We start from the raw sequence: 23,288 nt of genomic DNA on the forward strand, positions 1-23,288 counted from the left end.
TCACGAGCAGCAGCAGTTTGCGTTCAAGTAACCATATTAATAGCATTAAAACACATTAATATGGAGTAAAATTTACATGAACCTATTAGTTTCCAAGAAAACAGTTATTTGAATATTAAGGAGTAATTCAAATATTAGGGAGTAACAAAAATAAGTCAACAAAGTGTTTGCTTGGACCATCCATCCATCCCATCTTCTCAATATGTGGACTTTCTTGCACCATATACTGGGTCATCTGACTTTGTCCTTTACTTCCATTGTTACTACTACAGCCACTAGAGCTCAGCACATTTAGTCATAATAGGTTATGTAATAGGTTATGAGACCAAATATAAATATGGGCTGTAATAACTTACTAGCACAGATGATCTCTACAGCTGATTTTCCGGTAAGTACGGGCTGGATAACGCACAGATGCAATTAATGAAATTAAAAAGTTATCAACCTACATAACATAGGCTTAAAGCGAAGAGATTTTGGCAACACATTTAAATATGTGATTTTGTTTATGTTTTATGTTTTCATGTTTTATGTTTTTGTCTAATTATTAGCACCTGACAAGTGGTGGGTGGTGAATCCAGGTTCTCTCAGCCTTCTCTGTACCACAGAAAAATCTAGCGTCTTGGTTGTGAAACTGTTACAGCTAACACATTAGCCATGATGTTAGCAAAAAAGCCCATCTTCCCACTTCAGCTAAAACAGAAAATGTCCATAGCAAATGACTTGCTAATTTCCTTGCACGCTCTTTGTGTCCATCGTTATAATGTATGAATTTGTGTACATAACCAGGTATTTAGGCACTGTCCTGGGCTCTTCTGTCATATCCACCACAGTGCTGGGAGATGACCAGCTGGTAAGCACAGCAGTTCACTTCAGGCTCCAGCACAGAGTACAGGTCAGCAAAATCTCTCTGAACTGCCCTCTTTCAAATTATATTGACATCTCCATCATGTTTTCCTCAATTAAATATCATATCCATTATATACTATATTTTTTTACAGAATCCCACCAGTACTGTGTATGATCCAGTATGTGCTTTCTGGGATTTTGATCTCACGTAAGTACCAATGAACACAAAGTGTGGGCAATTTGGAGGTCTCAGATTCCTCTGCAGTACAACAGTTATCTTACCTGTTTCATTTAACAAAAATGTGCTAAATGCTGCAAAACTTTTAGAGTGGAGAATATTTTCATTCCTGGCATTCTTGTTTGTATGTATATATGTAAGTATGTGCCATTTATGTCTAACTAGTCCAGAGGCTGGTGGGTGGTGGAATACCAAAGGTTGTGAGGTGGTGTCCAAACAATATGGATACACTGAGTGCTACTGTAACCACACCACCAATTTTGCATTGCTTCTTCAAGTTTATGAAGCCCAGGTAACATTCCTCTCTTCAATTATCACTGTGTATTTTGTGTAGGCTTTCATCTACAGTATGTACTGCTATTTACAGCTCATGGTCTCTGTGTGTGTGTGTGTGTGTGTGTGTGTGTGTGTGTGTGTGTGTGTGTGTGTGTGTGTGTGTGTGTGTGTGTGTGTGTGTGTGTGTGTGTATGTGTGGTGTGTGTATGTGTCTGTGTCAGAGGAGCCCAGAGAACGCAAAAGCTCTGCAGGTGCTGACGTTCATCGGCTGTGGAGTGTCTCTGTGTGGCCTCCTCTTCACCTTCATCCTCTTCATCGCTGTGGGGTGAGTCACACACGTCACAGAGTGCACTCTGTAAAGCGCACAGGGTGAAAAGCATTTCATAAAACCCTGCCAGATTCACATCAATAAATGGAAAAAACAGAACATTGTGCTCTGTAGATATGTCAACAGCACCATAGTGAAACATTTTTGAAAAATCTTGAAAACTACTGTGAGATCTTTACTCAAATTTTTTATGCTGTGCATGCACGGATCTCTGTGTGTGTGTGTGTGTGTGTGTGTGTGTGTGTGTGTGTTTGTGTGTGTGTGTGTGTGTGTGTGTGTGTGTGTGTGTGTGTGTGTGTGTGTGTGTGTGTGTGTGTGTGTGTGTGTGTGGATCTGTATTACTTATGTTGTGGGGACATAATCTGTTTACACAGTCACATTGCGGGTCCTCGTCTATCTTATGGAGACAAAAAACAAGGCATGATAATATACATCATTTAATTTGGGGTAGACAGGATCAAGGTGAGGATCAGGCCAGTAGTCCACTAGTTATGGTTAGGGTAATGTCCTCTGAAGTGATGGAAACACAACTCTCTCTGTGTGTGTGTGTGTGTGTGTGTGTGTGTGTGTGTGTGTGTGTGTGTGTACACCTGTGTAGTGTTCCTAAATCAGACCGTACCACTGTCCATAAGAACCTGATTGTTGCTCTGGTCGTTGCTGAGCTGCTGTTGATGTGCAGTGAATGGGCATCTGCCAGTGAGGTGAGACTCCAAGTATTACATATTTCGAAATTTGAAATGCATTAACAAACGTTAACGTTAACAAATGCATTACAAATAAAATGTATTCTTCTTCTTCTTCTTCTTCTTATTATTATTATTATTATTATTATTATTATTATTATTATTACACAGTACTTACACCTGCTGTTCACAATTAGCACCATAACTGCAGCACATTGAATGGCAGCTTTGATTCAAGTTCAGGCAGTCTAACAATTCTGCGCTTTACTGTTTTAGCTCAGTGCTCAGTCCACCAACCTGCTGTACACTACCTGCCCAGCACTTAACAGCACACAAAGTTAGCTGCTGCAAGTTTTTCTCAACAACATTAACCATTAATGTCCAAATAAACAAAAATCAAAGTCAAAGTTGGGGGAAAAAACATCATCCAAACAGTAGTTACCATTTATTAAAAGTTTAACACATGAACCAGCCACTCTGTTTCTGTAGGACTGCGTGGGTGTTGTTTTTGACTGACAGTGGTTGTAGCCTAAGCAAATAAGCTCATAGTTCTCATCACATTTTGATTCACATGAAATACATTGCAAAGATGAAAACAGAAATATATTAATCTGTAATGTGAAATAACCAAAACTGAAGCTGTCACTCATAGCAAGACACTGACAGAAAATACATTTTCTGGTTTTCTGAAATTCCAACTGTACCACTACTTTTGAGCTGTTAAGTTGAAGATAATCAAGTCATGCTACACCCTCTTTGTCTGCAATACTATAATGGTTTTCTAACTGGACAATTGATGCCACTTAGTCCTTATCTCAATGAAAAAACTCCTAATAATCACGTAATGGTAGTGGATGGAAACAAACATTCATTCACATTTTCTTTTGTCTTCACCTGTGCAGTCCTCAATCTATACATAAGAAGTATTCCTGTGTGTTTGACACCACATCTCAGATTTTTTCATTTCAGTCTTAAGATCAAGATTGTCATAAAATCTTCTGTCGGCCTCTGTCTCATGTGTGTGGTTTTGATTTCTCGGGACTTTTTTTTTTTTTTTTTTGCACTGATGAAGTACACACTCAAAGAATAGTAAAATCACTTTCGGAAAAGTACTGTAGTTAATACCATGACCCAGCCCTCAGACCGTCTTTGTTTTTGTATACTTTGAATCCTGCAGGCAGCGTGCTTTGTGGTGACTGCACTACTCCACCTCTTCTACATGGCCTCCTTCTCCTGGATGCTGGTAGAGGGCCTGCTGCTCTGGAGCAAAGTTGTGTCCGTCAATATCAGTGAGGACCGCAGGATGAAGCTCTACTACATCATTGGCTGGGGTGATGTCTCAAGATAATTAAATTATCTCTCTCACTATCTCAGACAAAATAGATATAAGAAATAGAGAAATAAGCAAGCATAACATCAGTTTTTAACTTCACCTTTTATTTCACACATATTTACCAAAATATTTGTTTTAATGTCAAATGTGTCCATCATCATTAATAAACATTTAAATCTGTTGAAGAAGTGTGTTACAGACAGCTAAATACTCAGTATTGCACTCAGTTTGGTGCAGTTGTTAATTTATGACTGTGTCTTTATGCAACATAACAAATGAGGCTGTCACATTTTACATCCAAATCTCCATCTATTTGCTTGGTTTCCATACACTTCATACACTAACAGAGTAACTTGGCTTCTCTCTGCATAATTTAGATAAAAACATAAAAGCAAGTGATAATCTTTGCAAGGTAGCTGTTTGTCAGATTAGGATTAAGAATGACAATAAACACAGAAGAAGACTTTGTAGTAGAATGTAGAACAAAAAGAGGAGAAAAGTGTTATAAATGATTCTGCCTCTAAACTGTTACAGCACAATCTGCTTGAAGGCCATAGCAATAATCTCACCAAGTGTTCACATTTACAGTTAATGTGTATTTAGTCATCCCTGATGACTTCACTTGTAAAGCTTACTGAGAGAGGAATTTACTTTTGCCTGGTTCAGCTGCTGGAGGAATGGGACATGTTGCTGGCCTCAGCAGAGTTCATGTGGGGACACAGGCAGGGCTGGGGGGGCACAGGCAGGCAGCCTCATGTTGCTACTGTGGCTAAATACCACTTCTATTTGATGCCTTCTGGGAAATGAAAAAGTCAAAAAGACCTCAGAAACAGTCAATACAAACTGTCAATATACCATTGCAGTATCTTTGTATATTCATTATGAACATACATGACTGGTGGCCTATACGTTCCTCACATTACCAGGTATTCTTACTGCCATTGCTTCTGTAGGGTTAGACCACATTTCCCAGAATTCCCTTTGCTTCTTTTTCACTGTTGCCCTCTTTGATTTTACAATAGGTAATGTTGTAGGCATTTTTTTTGCATATGGCAATATTCGTCTGTCATATGTCTGTGGTTGGAGCAAAGAATCTTAGCTCCTGATCAGACTTATGTAAAACATGTTGTGGCTATTAAGTGACCTTTACTGTTCTGATACTTACACAAACACTATGTGATGGATGTGATGTGATGTTATGCTCTCCTATACTGCAACCTTAACACAGTTTAAAAAGAAAAGAAACATCCTGCTGCTGCTGCTGCTGTTCATGTTCAAATCCATCTGTGTGCTATGTCACATGCGCTCACAAACACTCAGTATTCAGCTCTTCATGCAGATGTGCTGAATGTTCCCCATCAGACTAAACAGGGCCAAAGAGAACAGAGCAGACTAAATAGTGTCTCCGGCAGTCAATGTTCCTCTAATATGTTTTTAAACATGCTGCTTCTTTTGTTGTTACCACACTACCCCAGTTCATTTTCTTTTGTCATATTGTTTTTTCAGGACTACCTGTTCTAATAGTTGGTGTAACATTGGGAGTATCAGTGGACGAGTACAAGGCAGATGATCACTGCTGGCTCAATGCGAAGACTTACACGATCTGGGCCTTTGTGGGACCAGTTATATTTGTCTTAGCGGTACGTAATCATAATTTGTTTGTGTGTGCGTGTGTGTGTGTGGGGGGGGGGGGCTGTGTTACAACAGGAAAAAAGATGAAAATGATAAAGAAGATAAATATAATAAGTAAAACAGGTATACAATGATGTTGAGTGGATTTGTCAGGAAGGAGCTGCAGTATCTCTCCTTCACCCACTGCCACCACAAATTAAAAAAAGGTCCGCAGGAGCACTCCCTGCACTCGAGAGTATACACTGCTAATGCATGTACAAGATTATGGTAGCATGATTCTAGATCAAGATGGAGCTTCTGCATTATTTTCTCTATGTTCTATTTGTCAAGGAGCAATGAAAAATGACGTAACATACATCAGCTGTTTACTGTGATGTGATTTCCTGCAGCCTGTGGAGGAGGGTAAACTCTCTCTCTTCTACATGAGAGCTTGAGTCAAAGTGGATCTACAGAGGCACGTCTCATGTTTGCTGGAGGCCATGTTGATGCTGTTGTCCTCTGCCTGCAGGTCAATACAGTTGTGCTGTGTCGGGTTGTCATGGTGACAGTTTCCAGTGCTCGTCGTCGTGCTAAGATGCTCAGTCCAAGCTCAGCATCAAAGATGCAGACCTTTGACCTCACCTGGTGAGATAAATGGCTTATCTGTCTCTCTCTCTCACTCTCTCTCTCTTCGTGCTTTTTGTGTGCTTTCTTTCATGTATCTTTTTCTCTTCTGTGCTCCCTCTCCCTCTCTCACACTCTCGTACTCTCTCACATGTTTCCTTTTTGGTCAAGCCAGCCGTAGTCAATAGAGACAGTGTGAGAGTTTGGAAGTTTAGGCTCGGGAGTCTCCTGTGGGAGTTGTAAGGGCTTATCAGCTTAACACCTGGTCCAAACAAAACTGAATGTGTGCGTGCGTGCGTGCGTGCGTGCGTGCGTGCGTGCGTGCGTGCGTGCGTGCGTGCGTGCGTGCGTGTGTATGACATGTGACATGACATGTAAGACCATGCCAACTTTAAAGTTTGTGCTGTTCACTGAACAAACCTAATTACTACTGGTTAAAGGCCTTTCTGTAACATGTGAATCTCCCTCGTCTTTGGACCTTGAAAACATAATTCTAACTGGCCAAGGATCCCATTCTTCGACCTGTTATTTCACCACATCTTACAGAAATGCTGCTACTTTTATGATTTCCAATCATGTTAAAGGATATGTCTGGCCATGTTTTGTTTATTGTCAACAAATTCTGTGAAATGGCTCATACCAACAGTGCATTAGTGACTTTGTATGCATTATGTACACTGGACAATGTATTAGGTTGACTTTTTGACCACCCTACCCTTTCAGTGGTACACAGTCTCAAACCCCTTCATTCCTGCATTAGTCACACATCTTTGAAAATGTGTCACAAATATATGTTGTGATCTTTAGAAAAAGCTCAGTAACTTAGAACCTTAAACAGCTGACCACTGTAGTTTTTTTCATCAACTCTTCCTCAAACAGGATGCAATGGTGCATTTGCTGGGTACTATATCCAGCAAAGGGATAATCCACATTTGGTGTATGTGAGGTTGAGATATATAACAAAAAATTGTACTACCCATTCATTGTCAGTTTAGGTCTTTTCATGGGATTTGTTGACATTAAGGACACTATAGAATATCACCAGATTTTTCTTTTAAATAGAGCCAGCTTGTAGAAAAGAGACATTTTTGCTTTGTTATTACAAAATTCCTATTCCCTGTAACAACCACTTTCAACTTTGCATTCATACTGTATGATTGGCATTCAGAGGTTGAGCAGCAAACACGATTTGCCTTTTCATTGTGTCAGGTCTGTTTATGTTGCTATTGGTTACAGGGTGATAGTACAATCATTTCTTGTAATTCTTCTACAGTATGGTTATGAATGCAAGTGACATCTCCTGCAGAATAACCACACTATGGTACTGCTGAATGATTGACATTATTATAATAACTGTATGTAATTGGATTATAAGACAAATATTTTAAAAATGTTCTCCAAAATACAGGTGAATTAGGTGATTCTCATCTTGGGACAGCAAACATCCAGAAGACAAACAGGACTATAGTACTCAATTCACAACATTTAAGTGTGCAAACAGACTAACATTTCAACACTACTGTGTCTTCATTAGAGTCAAAATGGACAGAGACATGAGGCAAACAACGCATATAGTCAATCTAGACCAGGGGTATTATTGTCACTGGATAATTGGCTGAACAGCCCATTACTAGCATTTTTTTTTTCCAGTACACTAGAATTAGAAGGTATCATTAGTATCTTATGGCTGAGAACAGACTTGGTTCTTTTTTCATATTCAAGTGAAATGTCCTTCAACCAAACGTACAGCAGATCTCGTCTGTCCAGATATTCATTTTGTACATTTGTCTTAGCCTGATGTAAATGCTACAGCACCATTCCCCCTCTCACTGGATCTCTTCAGTCCCTCACAAACAGACTGAAAGTAGATGTCTGTGCCAGCTCTAGAGTGTTACATGAATTCAGGAAATTAGAGGGAAAACGACTTTCAAAAATAAAAGGAAAGCAAGGGAAGTGGGTGCTGGCTTTGTCCTTGCAGACACAGTGTAGTCTGAAAACTCAATCTCTACCCAGGTGCAGCCATGTGACAACAATAGTGGTTTGAACAAAGGCAACCTTTTCCGCCTTGCCCCATGAAATGGTTATTGGCCGTATAAGCACCAGGATCATTGAAAGGATGATTGAAAAGGAACAGGAGTATGACTGTGGTAGGCGGTAAAATCTATAGCTGTGTAGTGATGTTTGATGAGGATTCAAGGAGGAAATATTTGAGGAGAAAATGCTGCTGGCTCCTTCAGTCTACATTCATGTTTTCTAAAAAAAAAAAAAAAAAAAAAAAAGACAAGGTACACGGAGTACAGAGGAATCAAATGGCACAGTGTGAAGTTGTGTTTCAGCAGTCTGTTCGACCTCACTCTCATGCACCTGTATTGGAGAGTGTGTGTGTATAATTTATGCACATCCTGTATGTGTATTTATGCTTCATGTGTGTGTGGTTCATGTATGTCGGCAGGGCTGTGACCCGTCCAGTTCTTATCCTGCTGCCGGTGCTGGGTCTGACCTGGCTGTGTGGACTGCTGGTTCATCTCTCTGTAGTAGTTGCCTACATCTTCATCGCTCTCAATGCCTTCCAGGTAAAGAAAGACATGGAATATCTGCAAATTTGATCTTATTTTCATATCCAAGTCTCACACTTCTTACAATCTGGACAATGGTGTAAGATTAGGGGTTACTGAGAGCTGGACAAACAAGTTTACATAAAAAACGGTACGTTGAAATTATTAATACCATTATGCAATATCAAGTTGTCAACAGGGTACATAACTGCCTTTTTTCCCCCTAAAGCTCCTGACTTGTTAATTTTCATCATTAGTCACAACTGACTTAAAAAAGAGTCATGCTATCATCTTTAAGGTGGCTATAATCAAGATTTTGATAATAACAGTGTATCAAATGGCAATGTGAAAACCTTGGGCTTTACGGAGCTTTATAGTGAGATTCAGCTCATTGTTTATCTGTCTGGCTACAACTTCAGTGTTTTGGTTCATCCTCACCACTCTCACAGTGTCGTATTCAGACAAAGCAGGCAGCTGCTGTCAGTGAGAAAGCTCTAAGAACCCACTGCACACGACCTGCTCAGCAGCAAACAGCAGACACACATAGTTAGAGGTCAGAGGATGAAAAAAGTGGAGCATTAAGCAATTTGAGACTCAGATATTCCCTCAGGAGTTGATGGAGACAAAGTAAAGCTAATATAAATAATATTGCATATTAGCCTTCACCAAGTAGACAAACACAATGATCCCAATGAATGCTAATGTTGCCATGTAGGAGTAAATAAGCAACTGTTTACTAACAAATGTCACTGCCATACCAAGTCTGTAAGGTAATGTGGCATTTTGTGAAATTCATTATTTATTCATCCTTTACTGACATGGGCAAGGCAAGGCAAATTTATTTGTATAGCACAATTCATACACTAGGCAATTCAAAGTGCTTTACAGAAGCATAAAAATCATAGATTTTGATTAGAAGAGAACAAAAAAATAAAAATAAAATACAATTAAAGGAAAATTAAAAACAGACACCAGTAGAAGACAATAATTTAGCATTTAAAATGATTAAAACCATTGAGTAAATATATTTACTTTAAGTAAAAGCTGTAGCAAATAATAATGTTTTCAACCCTGATTTAAATGAGCTGACACTTGGTGCAGACCTCAGGTGTGCAGGTGAGGAGCATAATAACTGAAAGCTGCTTCACTTTGTTTGGTTCTGATTCTGGGAACACACAATAGACCTGTCCCTGATGACCTGAGAGGTCTGGATACTTCATATGGAGTCAATAAATCTAGAATATATTTTGGTCCTAGACCATTTAATGCTTTATAGACCAACAGTAAGATTTTAAAGTCTATTCTTTGACTCACAGGAAGCCAATGTAGTGATCTGAGGACTGGTGTGATATGGTCCATTTTTCTGGTGTTTGTAAGGACTCGTGCAGCCGCATTTTGGATCAGCTGTAGTTGCCTAATTGATTTTTTGTTTAGGCCAGTAAAGACTCCATTGCAATAGTCCAACCTACTGAAAATGAATGCATGAACAAGTTTTTCCATGTCTTCTTTGGACAGACAACCCTTGATTCTGGTTATATTTTTCAGGTGGTAGTAGGCTAATTTGGAAATCAGCTTTAAATGTTTTTTAAAATTCAGGTCCGAATCAATAATTACACCAAGATTTCTGGCTTTATCTGTTGTTGTTAGTGACATGGAGTTAAGTTGAGCACTGATTTCTGACCTTTCATTTTTGGGGCCAAAAACAATCACTTCTGTCTTATCTGCATTAAGCTGAAGAAAATTCTGGCACATCCACTCATTGATTTGATGAATACACTCACTCAGTGAAAGTAAGGGACTGTAGTCATGTGATGACACAGAAATATAAAGTTGTGTATCATCTGCGTAAGTATGATAAGAAATATTATGATACTCCATAATCTGAGCTAGGGGCAACATGTAGATATTGAAAAGAAGTGGTCCGAGAATGGACCCTTGTGGAACCCCACACATCATCTTTTTTCGTTCAGACACATGCTCACCAATTGACACAAAGTAGTCTCTATCTTGTAAATAGGATTTGAACCAGTGTAGTATAGTGCCAGTAAGTCCCACCCACTTTTCCAGTCTGTCAAGAAGTATGTCATGATCAACCGTATCAAAGGCAGCACTGAGATCTAATAATACTAAGACTGAGGTTTTGGAGGCATCATTATTCAGATGTATGTCATTTAAAACTTTGAAAAGTACAGTCTCAGTGCTGTGGTGTGGACGAAATCCAGACTGAAATGCATTAAAAAGATTGTTCTGCATCATGAAAGCATGCGTTTGTTGAAAAACAACCCTTTCAATAATTTTTCCTAGAAAGGGAAGATTTGATATTGGCCTGTAGTTACTTATTACTGAAGCATCCAAATTAGTCTTTTTTAGGAGAGGTTTTATTACTGCAGTTTTCAAGGCCTGGGGAAACTGACCGGACTGAAGAGAATTATTTATTATCTGCAACACATCTGGAGCTATGCAATTAAAAACATTTTTAAAAAAGTTTGTTGGCAGAGTATCAAGGCAGCATGCTGTGGATTTTAACTGTGATACAGTTTCTGTCAGCCTTTTATGATCTAGAAGGTTAAAATGTGCTAGATTAACCGGAGAATAAGAAGGCACAGATGGACTTATCATTTTGCCTGAGTTGGAGCTGCACACTTTTTGTCTTATCCTTGAAATTTTATCTGTAAAAAAGGCTGCAAAATCATTGCATGACTTGGAGAGCAGCTCAGGAGGGACTGATGCTGTGGGGTTTGTCAGTCTATCCACAACAGAAAATAAAGTGCGGGCATTATTACAGTTTCTGTTGATAATCTCTGAGAAGAATGCTTGCCTTGCCTTCTTTAGTTCATGGTTATAGGTGTGGAGACTGTTTTTGTAAATTTCATAATGAACCTGGAGTTTGCTTTTTCGCCACCTGCGCTCTGCCTGTCTGCAGACTCTTTTCTGGACTTTGACCAGTGTGGCGTTTCTCCAAGGTGCCTTTTTCCTTCCTGACAAGGGTGACATGGGTAGATATAGGTATTCACATTGTGATCAAGATTGCTTTTCGAGGGACACCTGAGCACAATTGAACAAAATGATTACAGGTAACATTAAAAATCCTCAAGTTAGTTTAGTTTTAAAATCTCAGGAATAAATGATAAATGTAATTTTCAAAGCTCTTTGTACTCATTCAGTTTCAGAAGAGTTCAGTTCAGAGTTCAGAGTTTATTTGTTTTTTGTTTTTAAATTCGGTTTAATCATGCGGTACAGCCAAAGTTCCCATGACCTGACTCACTTGGTTATAATGGCTGCAGTCAGTTCTGAGCAGAGGCAGAGGTTGAGGCAGGGGTAATGTGGCTTGAGTAGTTCGAGTAGTTTGAGTTTTATAAATAACAGTGGGGCTTGCAATGACCAAAGTCTATTGGAGCTGGGCTGCAGTTGCTAGTTCTGGCCCTCTGTCCAGGGTGCCACTAATCTGAGTTTCCTTCTCACAAGTAACTTCATTGTCTAAATCACATCTAATTATTACCTCACATATTCTACATACAGTGGTATTCTACATAAGTGTTAGATGGAGCACACGTACAGTCCTAACAATTGTTGTGATTTTACACAACCTCACCAGTTGTGGTGGTAAAAGTCTTTTGAGTCAATTTCAGGTAGTAATTTCATGGGGTTCTCTCATGGGTGGAGGTATCTTGTCCTACTGTATGGGTAGCACAAGAGGAAATAATATTTTGTCTTGTCTTGAGTGTCTCATTTCATTATATAATTTTTAAAATTATTTATTCATTTAATGCAAGTGGAAATTTTGGTGACGTGATTTGTGTTAGAGGAAAGGTGAATGGGTAAAATATCCACAGTGAATTTTAGGGAAAAGAACATTAGTTTTCATTATTTAATGCCAGGTGTATGTGTGCATATTCGTGTGTGTTCTTGTGTGTGGGAGAGGGCAGTCAGGCCTTTGAATGACAGGTCATACCACATCTACCTCCAGCTCTCCTCCCCTGATAACATAGCAGTTACTTCCTCTCTCAGACACCGTTCCCTTACTTCAGCCTTTCTCTATACACTGTCCCTGTTTTTCTTACACCTTCCGTCCATTCTGTACATCTCTCTCTCTCCTTGTTCTCTCTTACCCCACTCACCCTTTCCTTGTTATTCCCCGGTCTTTAATTAATCAAAATGAGCTAGCCCCTGGGTGACCCCCAGAGAGCTGCTAGTTAATTTAGATTTACTGCCAGTGTCCAGCTGAGGGAAGATAACACTACAGTAGGAGTTCTTCCTCATGTAGGTAGGAGGATGATGCTGGGCCAGCCCAAAAAAAAAATCACTGGGCTGCTTCAGCAGTCTATAAAAATGAAGTATGGGGGTGAGAGCTCGCAGGGCAACAGAGTCTCAAAAATAAGATGTAGCAAAGGCTTCAATTCACTCAACCCTCCAGTCCAGTATCTGATATTAAACCAAAACTTACACTTTTGCTCCTGTCTGCTCCAGTTCTGTAGCAGTAGTGCTTTTGATTAATTAAACAGAGACTCTACATTCTAGATTTTAACTTATTAGACATAATGTAGGCAATGCTGTGGTGCAGGTATACGCACTGCAGTATGGCTACTATATTTCTGTCATTTCTATCTCTTTACATTCACACGCTGTAGCTATGAGATTACACCCAATAATCAAGGTTAGAGTTGTCCGTAATAGGACTGTTTCATTAATAATTCTTTTTCAGTGCTACAGAGCAGACTCTTTGCTCAAATGTTTCAATTATACAGTGCTTAATCACAAATTATTACATTTCTTACAACACAAATTCAAGCCTCTGTCTCTTGCAGCTCCAGCAAAACAGAGAATTAAAAAGTAGTTTTCCCAGAGAAAGACACAACCCTTTATCAGCACACGAAGCACAGGAAGCCCAGAGAGCATTTCTAAGTAACTAAACAATGAAAACTCAGATGCAATCATAGTTTGATTAGTGTGTCCTTCAATAACAGAACCCATATCTGACTGATTATGCTTATTCTGAAGAGAAACATAATCGGCCAAACGTAATCAGAATGCTGTGCCTACTCGGGCTCCACCTTACTCACATCACTGTCTTAGTCACATGTTTGTATGTAAACAGTCTCTCATGCATGTACATATCTGCTCCAAAATAGCAGACTTGGTAGGCCCTGATTTCCTGTGACTTCTGTCTTCTGAAATGTAAACTGTGGGCTCTTGACAACACCAGCAAGAACCAATCAGCTCATCTCCTTCTTTATCCAATCAGCAACTTCCCCTCTGCGCTTTTCATATCCTACATTCTATTTTATGTGTAGCTTTATATTCGGTGTGTGAATTTTTCGATGAGTTTGATGAGACTGTAGGAAAACTAGGGCATTGGTTGTTGGTCAAACACTTGAAATGACCTAGTGTATGTTTGTGTTTTCCTGTTGTGAATAATGACTGTTCTCCCTTAGAGGCAAAGGTGGAATTAGCATGATGTCATAGTGACACAAAACTTCTTAGGGAGGAAGTTGGGGTGTGTGGTTTGGCATGCAGTGACAGCGGAGATTGCAGTTTGCATCCTTGTGTCCCCTACCAACAACCAAAGCCAGTTTCCTCCTCTGTTCTTAACAAAGTAATTTTAGATGCCTAAACTGATCCAAGCCGTAATCACAGAGGTGACAGATCAGAGAATGCTCTATGAATCTCTTTTGTCAAGGTCATGTGTGTTCTGGAAGGCACTGATTACTGATGTTATCCTAAAGATAATGATCATAAAATGCTCAGATTGGTTTTTGTGGAAAGTTTGCAAGACTTGTTGAGTTTGACACTACAAAGTCAAACTGACTCTTAGTTTACTTTAAAGAATAGAGTCTGTTTCACACCACAAGAGGTTTTTCCGTAACAAAAATGGCAGCTAAGGTCACCACTATACTTTACCAGAAGTCCTCTTCAGATGGTCAAACAACCTTTGAATTCCCTTATTTCACATGTTTCCTTTGTCAGAGCTGGGGGAGGTGAGTAACTTTCCTAAAGTGACAAGCTGACAATTAGGCCGAGTGAAGAAGTGATCTTGGTTTGAATTTCTCTCGAAAACTCTCTTTTTTAATTGGTTACACAACTACTTCTGACACTTTTCATGCTTACAATGGAGTAAATTGAATGAGAGACTTTCTGAAAACTTGTACTGTTATGTACAATATTTAAAAGGTTATCTCCCCTTCTCTACGATGCCTTCTCTATGATGTCAAGGCTTTTCTCGCTGCCTTGGAGTGTGGCCGTTGGGAACATCTGCAAACATTTCTGCCCACTGATGGGATCACATTTTTGTAGTAACCCCACTTCATCAATACATGATTGAACATACAGGAGGTTCTTAGACAATCTTAGAGAAAACACTTTTTCCAAATTATATTTCTGGTACAGATTTTCCCTGCAAAAGTAAAACAAGAGAGATCCAATTTGGATTCAGTTCAGACACACCCTGATGAATCCAACTGAGGCTTGTGCCAAAAGGGAGTAGAAAAACACACAGATTGAGAGCATGAAGAGCTATTTTGCAATACATGGTTCTCTCTTTGTTGTTTAAGAGAAAAACAGCATTTGACAGAGACGGCATAGTGGAGTACTAAATGGACTGAAATATTGTCAATAAAAGTTAAATGAATGGAGTTTATTCTTTTCCACTTTCCTCTCACATGTTTTCCTAATGCATCTGTCTCCTCTCAACAGGGCCTGTATATCTTCTTAGTATATGCTGTTTACAACAGTGAGGTAAGGAGGCATTCAGTCCATTGTCAGTGCATCTGCCTGTCACCACTGCAGCAGAATCTCAGAATGTATCTTTCTATGGTATGTGAGGCTGCAAGCCTTTTGGACAAACCAGTGGGTGTAAACGCTGCTTCTCATTTAGGTGAGGAATGCCATAAAGAGGATCAAAGAAAAGAGGAAGGCCTTATCTTTCACGGTTAGTGAGTAAAAAGCACACAGCAATGATTAGGTCCATCGGTTTGGTACAGAAAATGAATTCCCTCTTTACAAATGTTTTTCTTACTGGAACTCTGACTTTACTTTTTTGTCACTTGCAGCACTTGTTTTTGGGTTGTTGTTTATTTTCAGAACTGTTCTCAGCCAACCAGCTTCTTACCCTCCCAGAGGGTGCCAGTTACCTCCTGGGGTTGCAGTCATCCAACTCCCTCCAGCCCTGAGACCAGTGAGACCTCTGGACCCCTCAGCTCCACCTCCACATCCTTGGTCATCAAGAATGGTAGGCTGTATAACCTGGAATTGATATACGTGTGTGCAACATGGTCATTATTCAAGTATTATTTTAGGGGGCTATGGGATTTTTTTGGTATGGATTTGTAGGCTATTTTAAGACACCAAACAGTCAAATGCATATGCACATTTATAAGATAAGATAGAAGAACAGACAGACAGACAGAAGAAGAAGAAGAAGAAGAAGAAGATAATCGTTTATTAATCCCACAAAAAAACAACTAAATAAGGTATGCTAAATAAGAAACAATTCAAGTAAAACAGACAGTGGTTGAATTCACAAGATTGCACATAGGAGTTATTGAACTGCACACTTTAGTATACAGTGATGTTGCACCTGAGTGAATTTGTCAGGTGTGTGTGTGTGTGTGTGTGTGTGTGTGTGTGTGTGTGTGTGTGTGTGTGTGTGTGTGTGTGTGTGTGTGTGTGTGTGTGGTTGTGTGGTCTGCTCGGAGGAGTGTTGATTGGAAAGTCTGACAGCAGAAGAAAGGAAGGAGCTGCAGCATCTCTCCTTCACACACTGTGGGTGAAGCAGTCTGTCCCTGAACGAGCTGCCCAGTGCTCTTGTGTTGGATGGGACATGTTTTCCATCAGTGATGATAGCTTAGCCATCATCTCCCTTTGTCCCACCACCTCCACCAGTTCAAGGCCCCTTAACCCTAACCCTAAGATGCCTTAACCCTAACCCTAAGATGCCTTAGCATCAAACCTTGCACCATGGCGACATAAACGGTATCATGCGCATTTAATTTTAATACACAACACCATCAAATCAACATCAAATAAATTACAGTTTTGTTACAGGAAAGGCAAAGTGGACAGGATTTGTCTCCATAGCAACAATGGCTGAGGATCATGGGTAATCTAGCCTTCCACTATCCAAAACTCACAAAAACGACTTTAATTCTCAGAATCAACAGAGAAATAATGAAACCTGCTGGCCATAATATTAACTTATCATATGTGTTGAGAAATAGTGAAGATGTCATTAAAAGAAAATCTTAACCTGGACAGCAATGCACCTAGTCTATTGGAAGTACTTGGACTTTGATGTCATTTTAATGCTTGAATTTCTTGGTTCTTTTCTGAAACCATCATCAAACGTGCATAACATAACAGCTCAGATAACCAAAAAATGTTAAAAAATCAGTCAAAGACAAGACAATAAAGCCAACATTATCTATCAGTTCAAGTAAAAGTGAAAGTTGTTTTAACAACATGAAGGCAAAGGTCTAGAGGTTAAGCCTTACATTTATCATTCTTACGGAAAGCACAATAACAAATTTTATCATGGTCTGGGATGAGCAATCTCACTCGTTATTTTAATGGATTTCAAACGTTTCATGAAAAGTCTCTCATACATATTTTTCATAACTCTGACAACATCACACTACAAAACATTTCACCACATACAGACTTTCTCTCACAGAAATAAATGCACACATGCAGTACCAAAAATCTTTTCTTCCATCATTTTCCTGGTTCAGCAGCAGTAAACACCTTCTTCAGCACTCAGTTACTGTCCAGACATGCACCACATGCATCAAAATAGTTCAGGATCTGATTCTAATTATCTGCAATTTATGCAAATAAGGTGAACTACAGTTGGGCTCATTTCCATCTGTAGTCTTACTAAATACCTCGCCACATTTAATTTCCTAATGGTAATTTGTAACAGGCTGAGTATATATCCTCCTATACTTTGCACCGTCATGCTGGATTTCCATCCATCCATCCATCCATCCATCCATCCATCCATCCATCCATCCATCCATCCATCCATCCATCCATCCATTTTCTACGCCGCTTATCCCTTTCGGGGTCGCGGGGGGGCCGGAGCCTATCTCGGCTGTCAATGGGCGAGAGGCGGGGTACACCCTGGTCCGGTCGCCAGCCGATCGCAGGGCTGCTGGATTTCCTTATGTCTATAATTATTATATGCAGTATATTTCTGAAATGCAATGAAATGTTGGTCAGGCTTAGGTATGAGGAGTGAGACTGGTTAAGGTTGGGTAAGATTATCAGTGAGCCAGTCAGAGGGGAAATAGAGTGGGTGCTACCTTCATCATTTGGTTTGCCTATAGTTCACTTTCATCTGTTGCAAATGGAAACTTTCAGGTTGCTGTTCACCAAAAACATGAGCACATTCAATGAGTGCACTGGTTTTAGCGCATTCTTGAACAACACTGGACTTTGGATTTCATCTGTGGTTTTCTATCAATGTAGCTGACTCTCTGACACTAATTTTGCATTTCATGTATCAGTTCAGTTTACACTGACTGGGTGACCATTCAACTTTCAGGTAATTGTCCATTTAAAGCAAACAATGCACAGCTGAAATTGTGGTCAGGAATTCTATTTTCCCTAGGCTCATAAAGCCCCACCTCACCCCACATATACAGTATAGCTAGGCAGTGGTTTGGTTTTTTTTTGGGAGGGGGTGTTTGTTTGTTTTTTTACAGATGTTAATCCCACCTCCGGGAGAGCTTCAACCAGATTCCGAGGGAGGTTGGAGACATCAAGTCTGAATGGACCATGTTCTCCACTTCCATTGTTGATGCAGTCGTCTGTAGCTGCGACCGTAAAGTCGCCAGTGCCTGTCATGGCAGCAACCCCAGATCCCAGTGGTGGACACCAGAAGCAAGGAATGCTGTCAAGCTGAAGGAGTCCTATCGGGCCTGGGTGGCTCATGGGACTCCTGAGGCAGCTGACAGGTACCGGCAGGCCAAGTGTGCGGCAGCTAGGGTGGTTGTAGAAGCAAAACTACGGGTCTGGGAGGAGTTCGGGGAGGCAATTAAGGAGGACTACCGGTCAGCCTCGAAGAAATTCTGGCAAACCGTTACGCGCCTCAGGAAGGGGAAGCAGCGCTCTGTCAACACTGTTTACAGTGGAGGTGGGGAGCTGTTGACCTCAATTGGGATTATTGTTGGGCGGTGGAAAGATTACTTCAAAGATTTCCTCAATCCCACTGTCATGTCTTCTGTAGAGGAAGCAGAGACTGGGGACTCGGAGGTCGATTCACTGAGGTAGGTTGCTGTTCCCGGTGCATGTTGGAATCCGGCAGGGTTGCCCTTTGTGACCGGTTCTGTTCATTATTTTTATGGACAGAATTTCTAGGCGTAGCCAGGGGCTCGGTTCGGGAGCCAGCAGATTTTGTCTCTGCTTTTTGTGGACGATGTTGTCTTGTCGGCTCCCTCGAGCCAGGACCTTCAGCATGCACTGGGGCGGTTCGCAGCCGAGTGTGAAGCAGCTGGGATGAGAGTCAGCACCTCCAAGTCCGAGGACATGATTCTCGACCGGAAAAAAGTTGGCTTGCCCCCTCCAGGAGGAGGAGTTTAAGTATCTTGGGATCTTGTTCACGAATGAGGGAAGGATGGAGCATGAGATTGACAGGCGGGTCGGAGCAGCGGCAACAGTAATGCAGTCACTATACCGGGCTGTTGTGGTGAAGAAGGAGCTGAGCCGAAAGGCAAAGCTCTCGATTTACCGGTCAATCTACGTTCCTGCCCTCACCTATGGTCATGAACTTTGGGTCATGACCAAAAGAACGAGGTCCCAAATACAAGCAGCTGAAATGAGTTTCCTCCGCAGGGTGGCAGGGCACTTAGAGATAGGGTGAGGAGCTCTGTCACCAGCTCAGAGTAGAGTCGCTGCTCCTCCACATCGAGAGGAGTCAGCTGAGGTGGCTCAGGCATCTCTATCGGATGCCCCCTGGATGCCTCCCTAGGGAGGTGTTCCAGGCATGCCCCACCGGGAGGAGGCCCCAAGGAAGAACCAGGACACACTGGAGTGACTGTGTCGCTCGGCTGGCCGGGGAACGCCTCAGGATCCCCCTGAAAGAGCTCAAAGAAGTGTCCGGGGAGAGGGAAGTTTGGGCGTCCCTGCTCAGACTGCTGTCCCCGCGACCCGGCCCTGGATGAAGCGGGAGAAGATGGATGGATGGATGGATGGATGGATGGATGGATGGATGGATGGATGGATGGATGGATGGATGGTAATCCTACAGTATGTCACCATTTACTTTTGGCCCAACAAGCATCACTGTATGTGTCTGATTGTAAACAGGTTTACCCCTCAGCACATGCTATGTTTATAATCTTTTTGTTTTGTGTCAGCACAGAATACCTGTGAGAGCAAAAACAACGTGCTGCATAGATATAATGACTTATGGTGGTTGTAGTTCTGAGTGTAGTGCTTCAAAGTATTACATTTTAGTGATTTACAAAGCAGCAGGAGTGAACATTCATATTTTTTTCACCCAGATTTTGCTGTAATTTCTTTCATATGAAAGTATTGGATGGACAAACAACATGCTTAGGATTTTGTTATTCTTAGACCCTTAGTTGTGAATGAAGTAACAAGAAAGGTCAGGGGGTCAACTTTAGTATCTATCCTCCATCTTATAGGTCACTGAGGGTCAATGATGGTCTTTGCTGATGTCATTTCATATTTATTTTCTATGTCATAGCTAGTGACATCTCCAGCACATGCTGTGAATGAGTCTCTCCTGCACCTTCACTACACTTTGTGACTGAAATAAGTGAATGATGTGAAAGGATAAGGATAGACTGGGGATCAGATTGCAGATGAGACCTTCTCACTTCATTTCATATCTTGGTTTATTTCATCAGCAGCAATCTGTCTTGCAGACACAAGGTCATGATTAAATGACATTAATTGTTTAGAAATAAAAGGGCAAATAAAGGGGATCTGTATACAGAAGGAACCAAAAGACTTTATACTGAGAATTCTCATAATGTTCTATTGTCAGTTATATTGTTTGCAATTTTGTTTCTCTGTGTGTATTTTATAAAGGTTTTTTGTATTGTGCTTTGTGTTGTTTGTATGTCTTTGTCTTACATGTTTTGGCCTTGCGTAAAAAACAAATGTGTTGGCCTGAAAGAGAAATGCAAACTTTCGTTATAAATGGGCATGTTATTGTCTTTCAGAAAGCTTCAGAAAGGAGAGCTTTGTGAGTTTCTCTTTAAAACCTGCATCAGGAAGCCAAGTAAGTCACATGATGTTTTATCACGGCACTACATACATATATCACACTATTAAGTATGGTTATTGTGTATGTCTTTTTAATTCAAACAGGTGGTGCAACTGACTGGGTTCAAGCCATCAGGTACAATTCTGAGTCACTTGATACTGATCTCAAATCATTTAAGAGTTGGTGTTGGTTGAAATTAAGAAAAAGTAAACACTATTGATGCCACACAAAAACTAAAGGGGACACAGTATAGAATAGCAACATAAATAGTAGCTACAAAGTGTATTTAGACAAGATGATACAGTAAATAATTAGATACAGCAAATTGCTCTTGAGGGAATGGAAGTGAGGCAGCACGGTGGCACAGCAGGTAGTGCGCATGCCTCACAGCAAGAAGGTTGCCGGTTCGATCCCCGGGCGGGGCCTTTCTGTGCGAAGTTTGCATGTTCTCTTGCGTGGGTTCTCTCTGGGTACTCCAGCTTCCTCCCACAGACCAAAAACAGGCTCATTAGGTTTATTGGTGACTCTAAAATTGCCCCTAGGTGTGAGGGTGTGAGCGTGAATGGTTGTTTGTTTTGTGTGTGGCCCTGCAATCGACTGGCGACCGGTCCAGGGTGTACCCTGCCTCTCGCCTGTTGACAGCTGGGATAGGCTCCAGCCCTCCGCAACCCCGAAAAGGATAGTCAGGTATAGAAAATGGATGGATGGATGGATGGGAATGGAAGTGGATATTGGGTAGAGTGCCTTGGATGTGCAGATAGCAGTGTTAGCAGCACAGAATGCAGTTATTGCACTTTTAACAGCAAAAACATAGCATGTGAACTGAGTATCTCAAAATGCAGAGACAGTGGCACAGTAGCACAGACGTACACAAACACTCACACGGTACAGCAGTGTGACTGAATTACAGTGCAGCAGGATTCTGGTCTGCTGAGAATAGCAATGATTGAGTCAGCAGCAGGGACAAAAGACCTGCAGTAGAGTTCTTTCACAAACCTGCGTCACTTTAGACCCACTGAAGAAATGAAGAACAGGACAGCTATTAAAAATACAGGATGTTTCATAAAAATACTGGGAGGAAATTGAACATTTTAATTGTCTGTGTAGTGTATATGTACAGTCACTGTGCAAGAAATTAAAAGTTAAAATGTCAGCTGCCTACATGCCATGATAACAAAGGTGCCCTACCCTGGTCCCAGCATGGGCCAACACTGGCCCAGATTCAGTCTAAGTACTGGTTACTGGTGCTGGCCGTCAGCACAAATCAGCCATGCTCGTAAGACAGTCCAGATCTATGAAAATCTATAGGTTTTGAGAAAAACCACCTGCACTATGAATGCTTTCACACAAGTTTTTGGTTCACTTCAAGTGAACTCAGCTGTTGCTCAAACAAATGACAAATGGCAAAATCCCTTGCTCAGATCTAGTCAGGGTTGCTCTTCTCTTCTTGTCATTATCTTAAAAAAAAAAAGACAGAAAATGCCAAAAACATTACAAACTTAAACTGTGGTGCAGTTCATGGTGTGAAAGCAACCGCAGGATTTTGTGAATTAGATTAAATTCAAAAGCTAATTTACTAAAAATCCATCTGTAGATAGTGAGGACTGTCAAGAAAGCAGTACTCTAACCAATCTGTTGGAAGGATCGATGTATAAAAGTAACTGAAGGTAACTAAATCTTACTTGAGATCAGGTCTATCCCTGCTTTTCAGGGTTTCAATCAAACACAGGGCTAAGATTGCTAAGATTGACTTGGAATTACAGATAAAGGATTCAACTGTACTGTCCAGTTAAATCCCAATAAGTCACATGCTTTGACTGCTTTGAAGACTTTTTTACTGAAGATCCTGAACTTCAAGTGTGAATCCTGAACCCTGGACCTGGGTCATATGATGGCTGCTCCATACTGTCATAGGCATCTGACCCTGTGGTGAACACAGATTGGCAGGGTTTCACTGATCTCTCACTGCTGATGTGACAAAGAGTTTTGACTGCAAATACATATATCACTACATTTATTTAAGTTTGGTCAATGCCATCACCTACACATTTTTAAAATTGAAATGGTATTGTTCACCACCTGTAAGTTTCAACATCCACGTGTCTTTGTTCCTTCATGATTTCCCATGTTAGCAATGCATTGAGCTCTACCTGCTCTCGCTTTGTCTGGTTTTAAATTACACTACATAGGAGCATTTTGAAGCAGCCTTGAGAACAAAAAGAAAACTATGTATTTGCATTTATTCTCATTGAAATTCCTCATTTGAGTTGACTGTATGAAATGACTATTTCTGTCAGTTTATGTTAATATTGTTACTATTAGCAGAAGAGTTCTTTGTTGAGTGTGGAATTATGGTCTGAATGCTGAGTTTTCATATGTGTGTTCTCAATTTTCACTTATACATAAAGCAGGAGAAAACACAGAATAGTTGTCATTGTTTGAGTTGTGAAAATACTTTTTACTAAGTATTTGTAGAAAACATCGTCAATGAATGACTTCTAAACAGTATAAGATTCCGAAAACCTTTGTGGATAGATGTGTGTGAGGAGTGCATGGGTCAAA

At 40.6% G+C, this 23,288-nt stretch overlaps 1 protein-coding gene across 1 annotated transcript in view; it reads left to right on the forward strand.

The window, feature by feature from the left end:
- Nucleotides 1-21,282, forward strand: part of adgrd2 (adhesion G protein-coupled receptor D2) — a 37,334-nt gene extending 16,052 nt beyond the window's left edge. Inside the window, exons 11-25 of the mRNA XM_070963984.1 lie at nucleotides 790-895; nucleotides 1,002-1,057; nucleotides 1,253-1,379; nucleotides 1,585-1,688; nucleotides 2,290-2,392; nucleotides 3,552-3,705; nucleotides 5,214-5,347; nucleotides 5,848-5,963; nucleotides 8,395-8,515; nucleotides 15,188-15,229; nucleotides 15,369-15,422; nucleotides 15,575-15,722; nucleotides 20,683-20,741; nucleotides 20,831-20,861; nucleotides 21,269-21,282. Of these exons, the coding sequence (XP_070820085.1) occupies nucleotides 790-895; nucleotides 1,002-1,057; nucleotides 1,253-1,379; nucleotides 1,585-1,688; nucleotides 2,290-2,392; nucleotides 3,552-3,705; nucleotides 5,214-5,347; nucleotides 5,848-5,963; nucleotides 8,395-8,515; nucleotides 15,188-15,229; nucleotides 15,369-15,422; nucleotides 15,575-15,722; nucleotides 20,683-20,741; nucleotides 20,831-20,861; nucleotides 21,269-21,282 (1,369 nt within the window). The remainder of the gene's footprint in view (nucleotides 1-789; nucleotides 896-1,001; nucleotides 1,058-1,252; nucleotides 1,380-1,584; nucleotides 1,689-2,289; nucleotides 2,393-3,551; nucleotides 3,706-5,213; nucleotides 5,348-5,847; nucleotides 5,964-8,394; nucleotides 8,516-15,187; nucleotides 15,230-15,368; nucleotides 15,423-15,574; nucleotides 15,723-20,682; nucleotides 20,742-20,830; nucleotides 20,862-21,268) is intronic.
- Nucleotides 21,283-23,288: the final 2,006 nt, after the last annotated feature.

Source organism: Chaetodon trifascialis, chromosome 6 (genome assembly GCF_039877785.1).
Source record: "Chaetodon trifascialis isolate fChaTrf1 chromosome 6, fChaTrf1.hap1, whole genome shotgun sequence".
NCBI classification, from domain to species: domain Eukaryota; kingdom Metazoa; phylum Chordata; class Actinopteri; order Chaetodontiformes; family Chaetodontidae; genus Chaetodon; species Chaetodon trifascialis.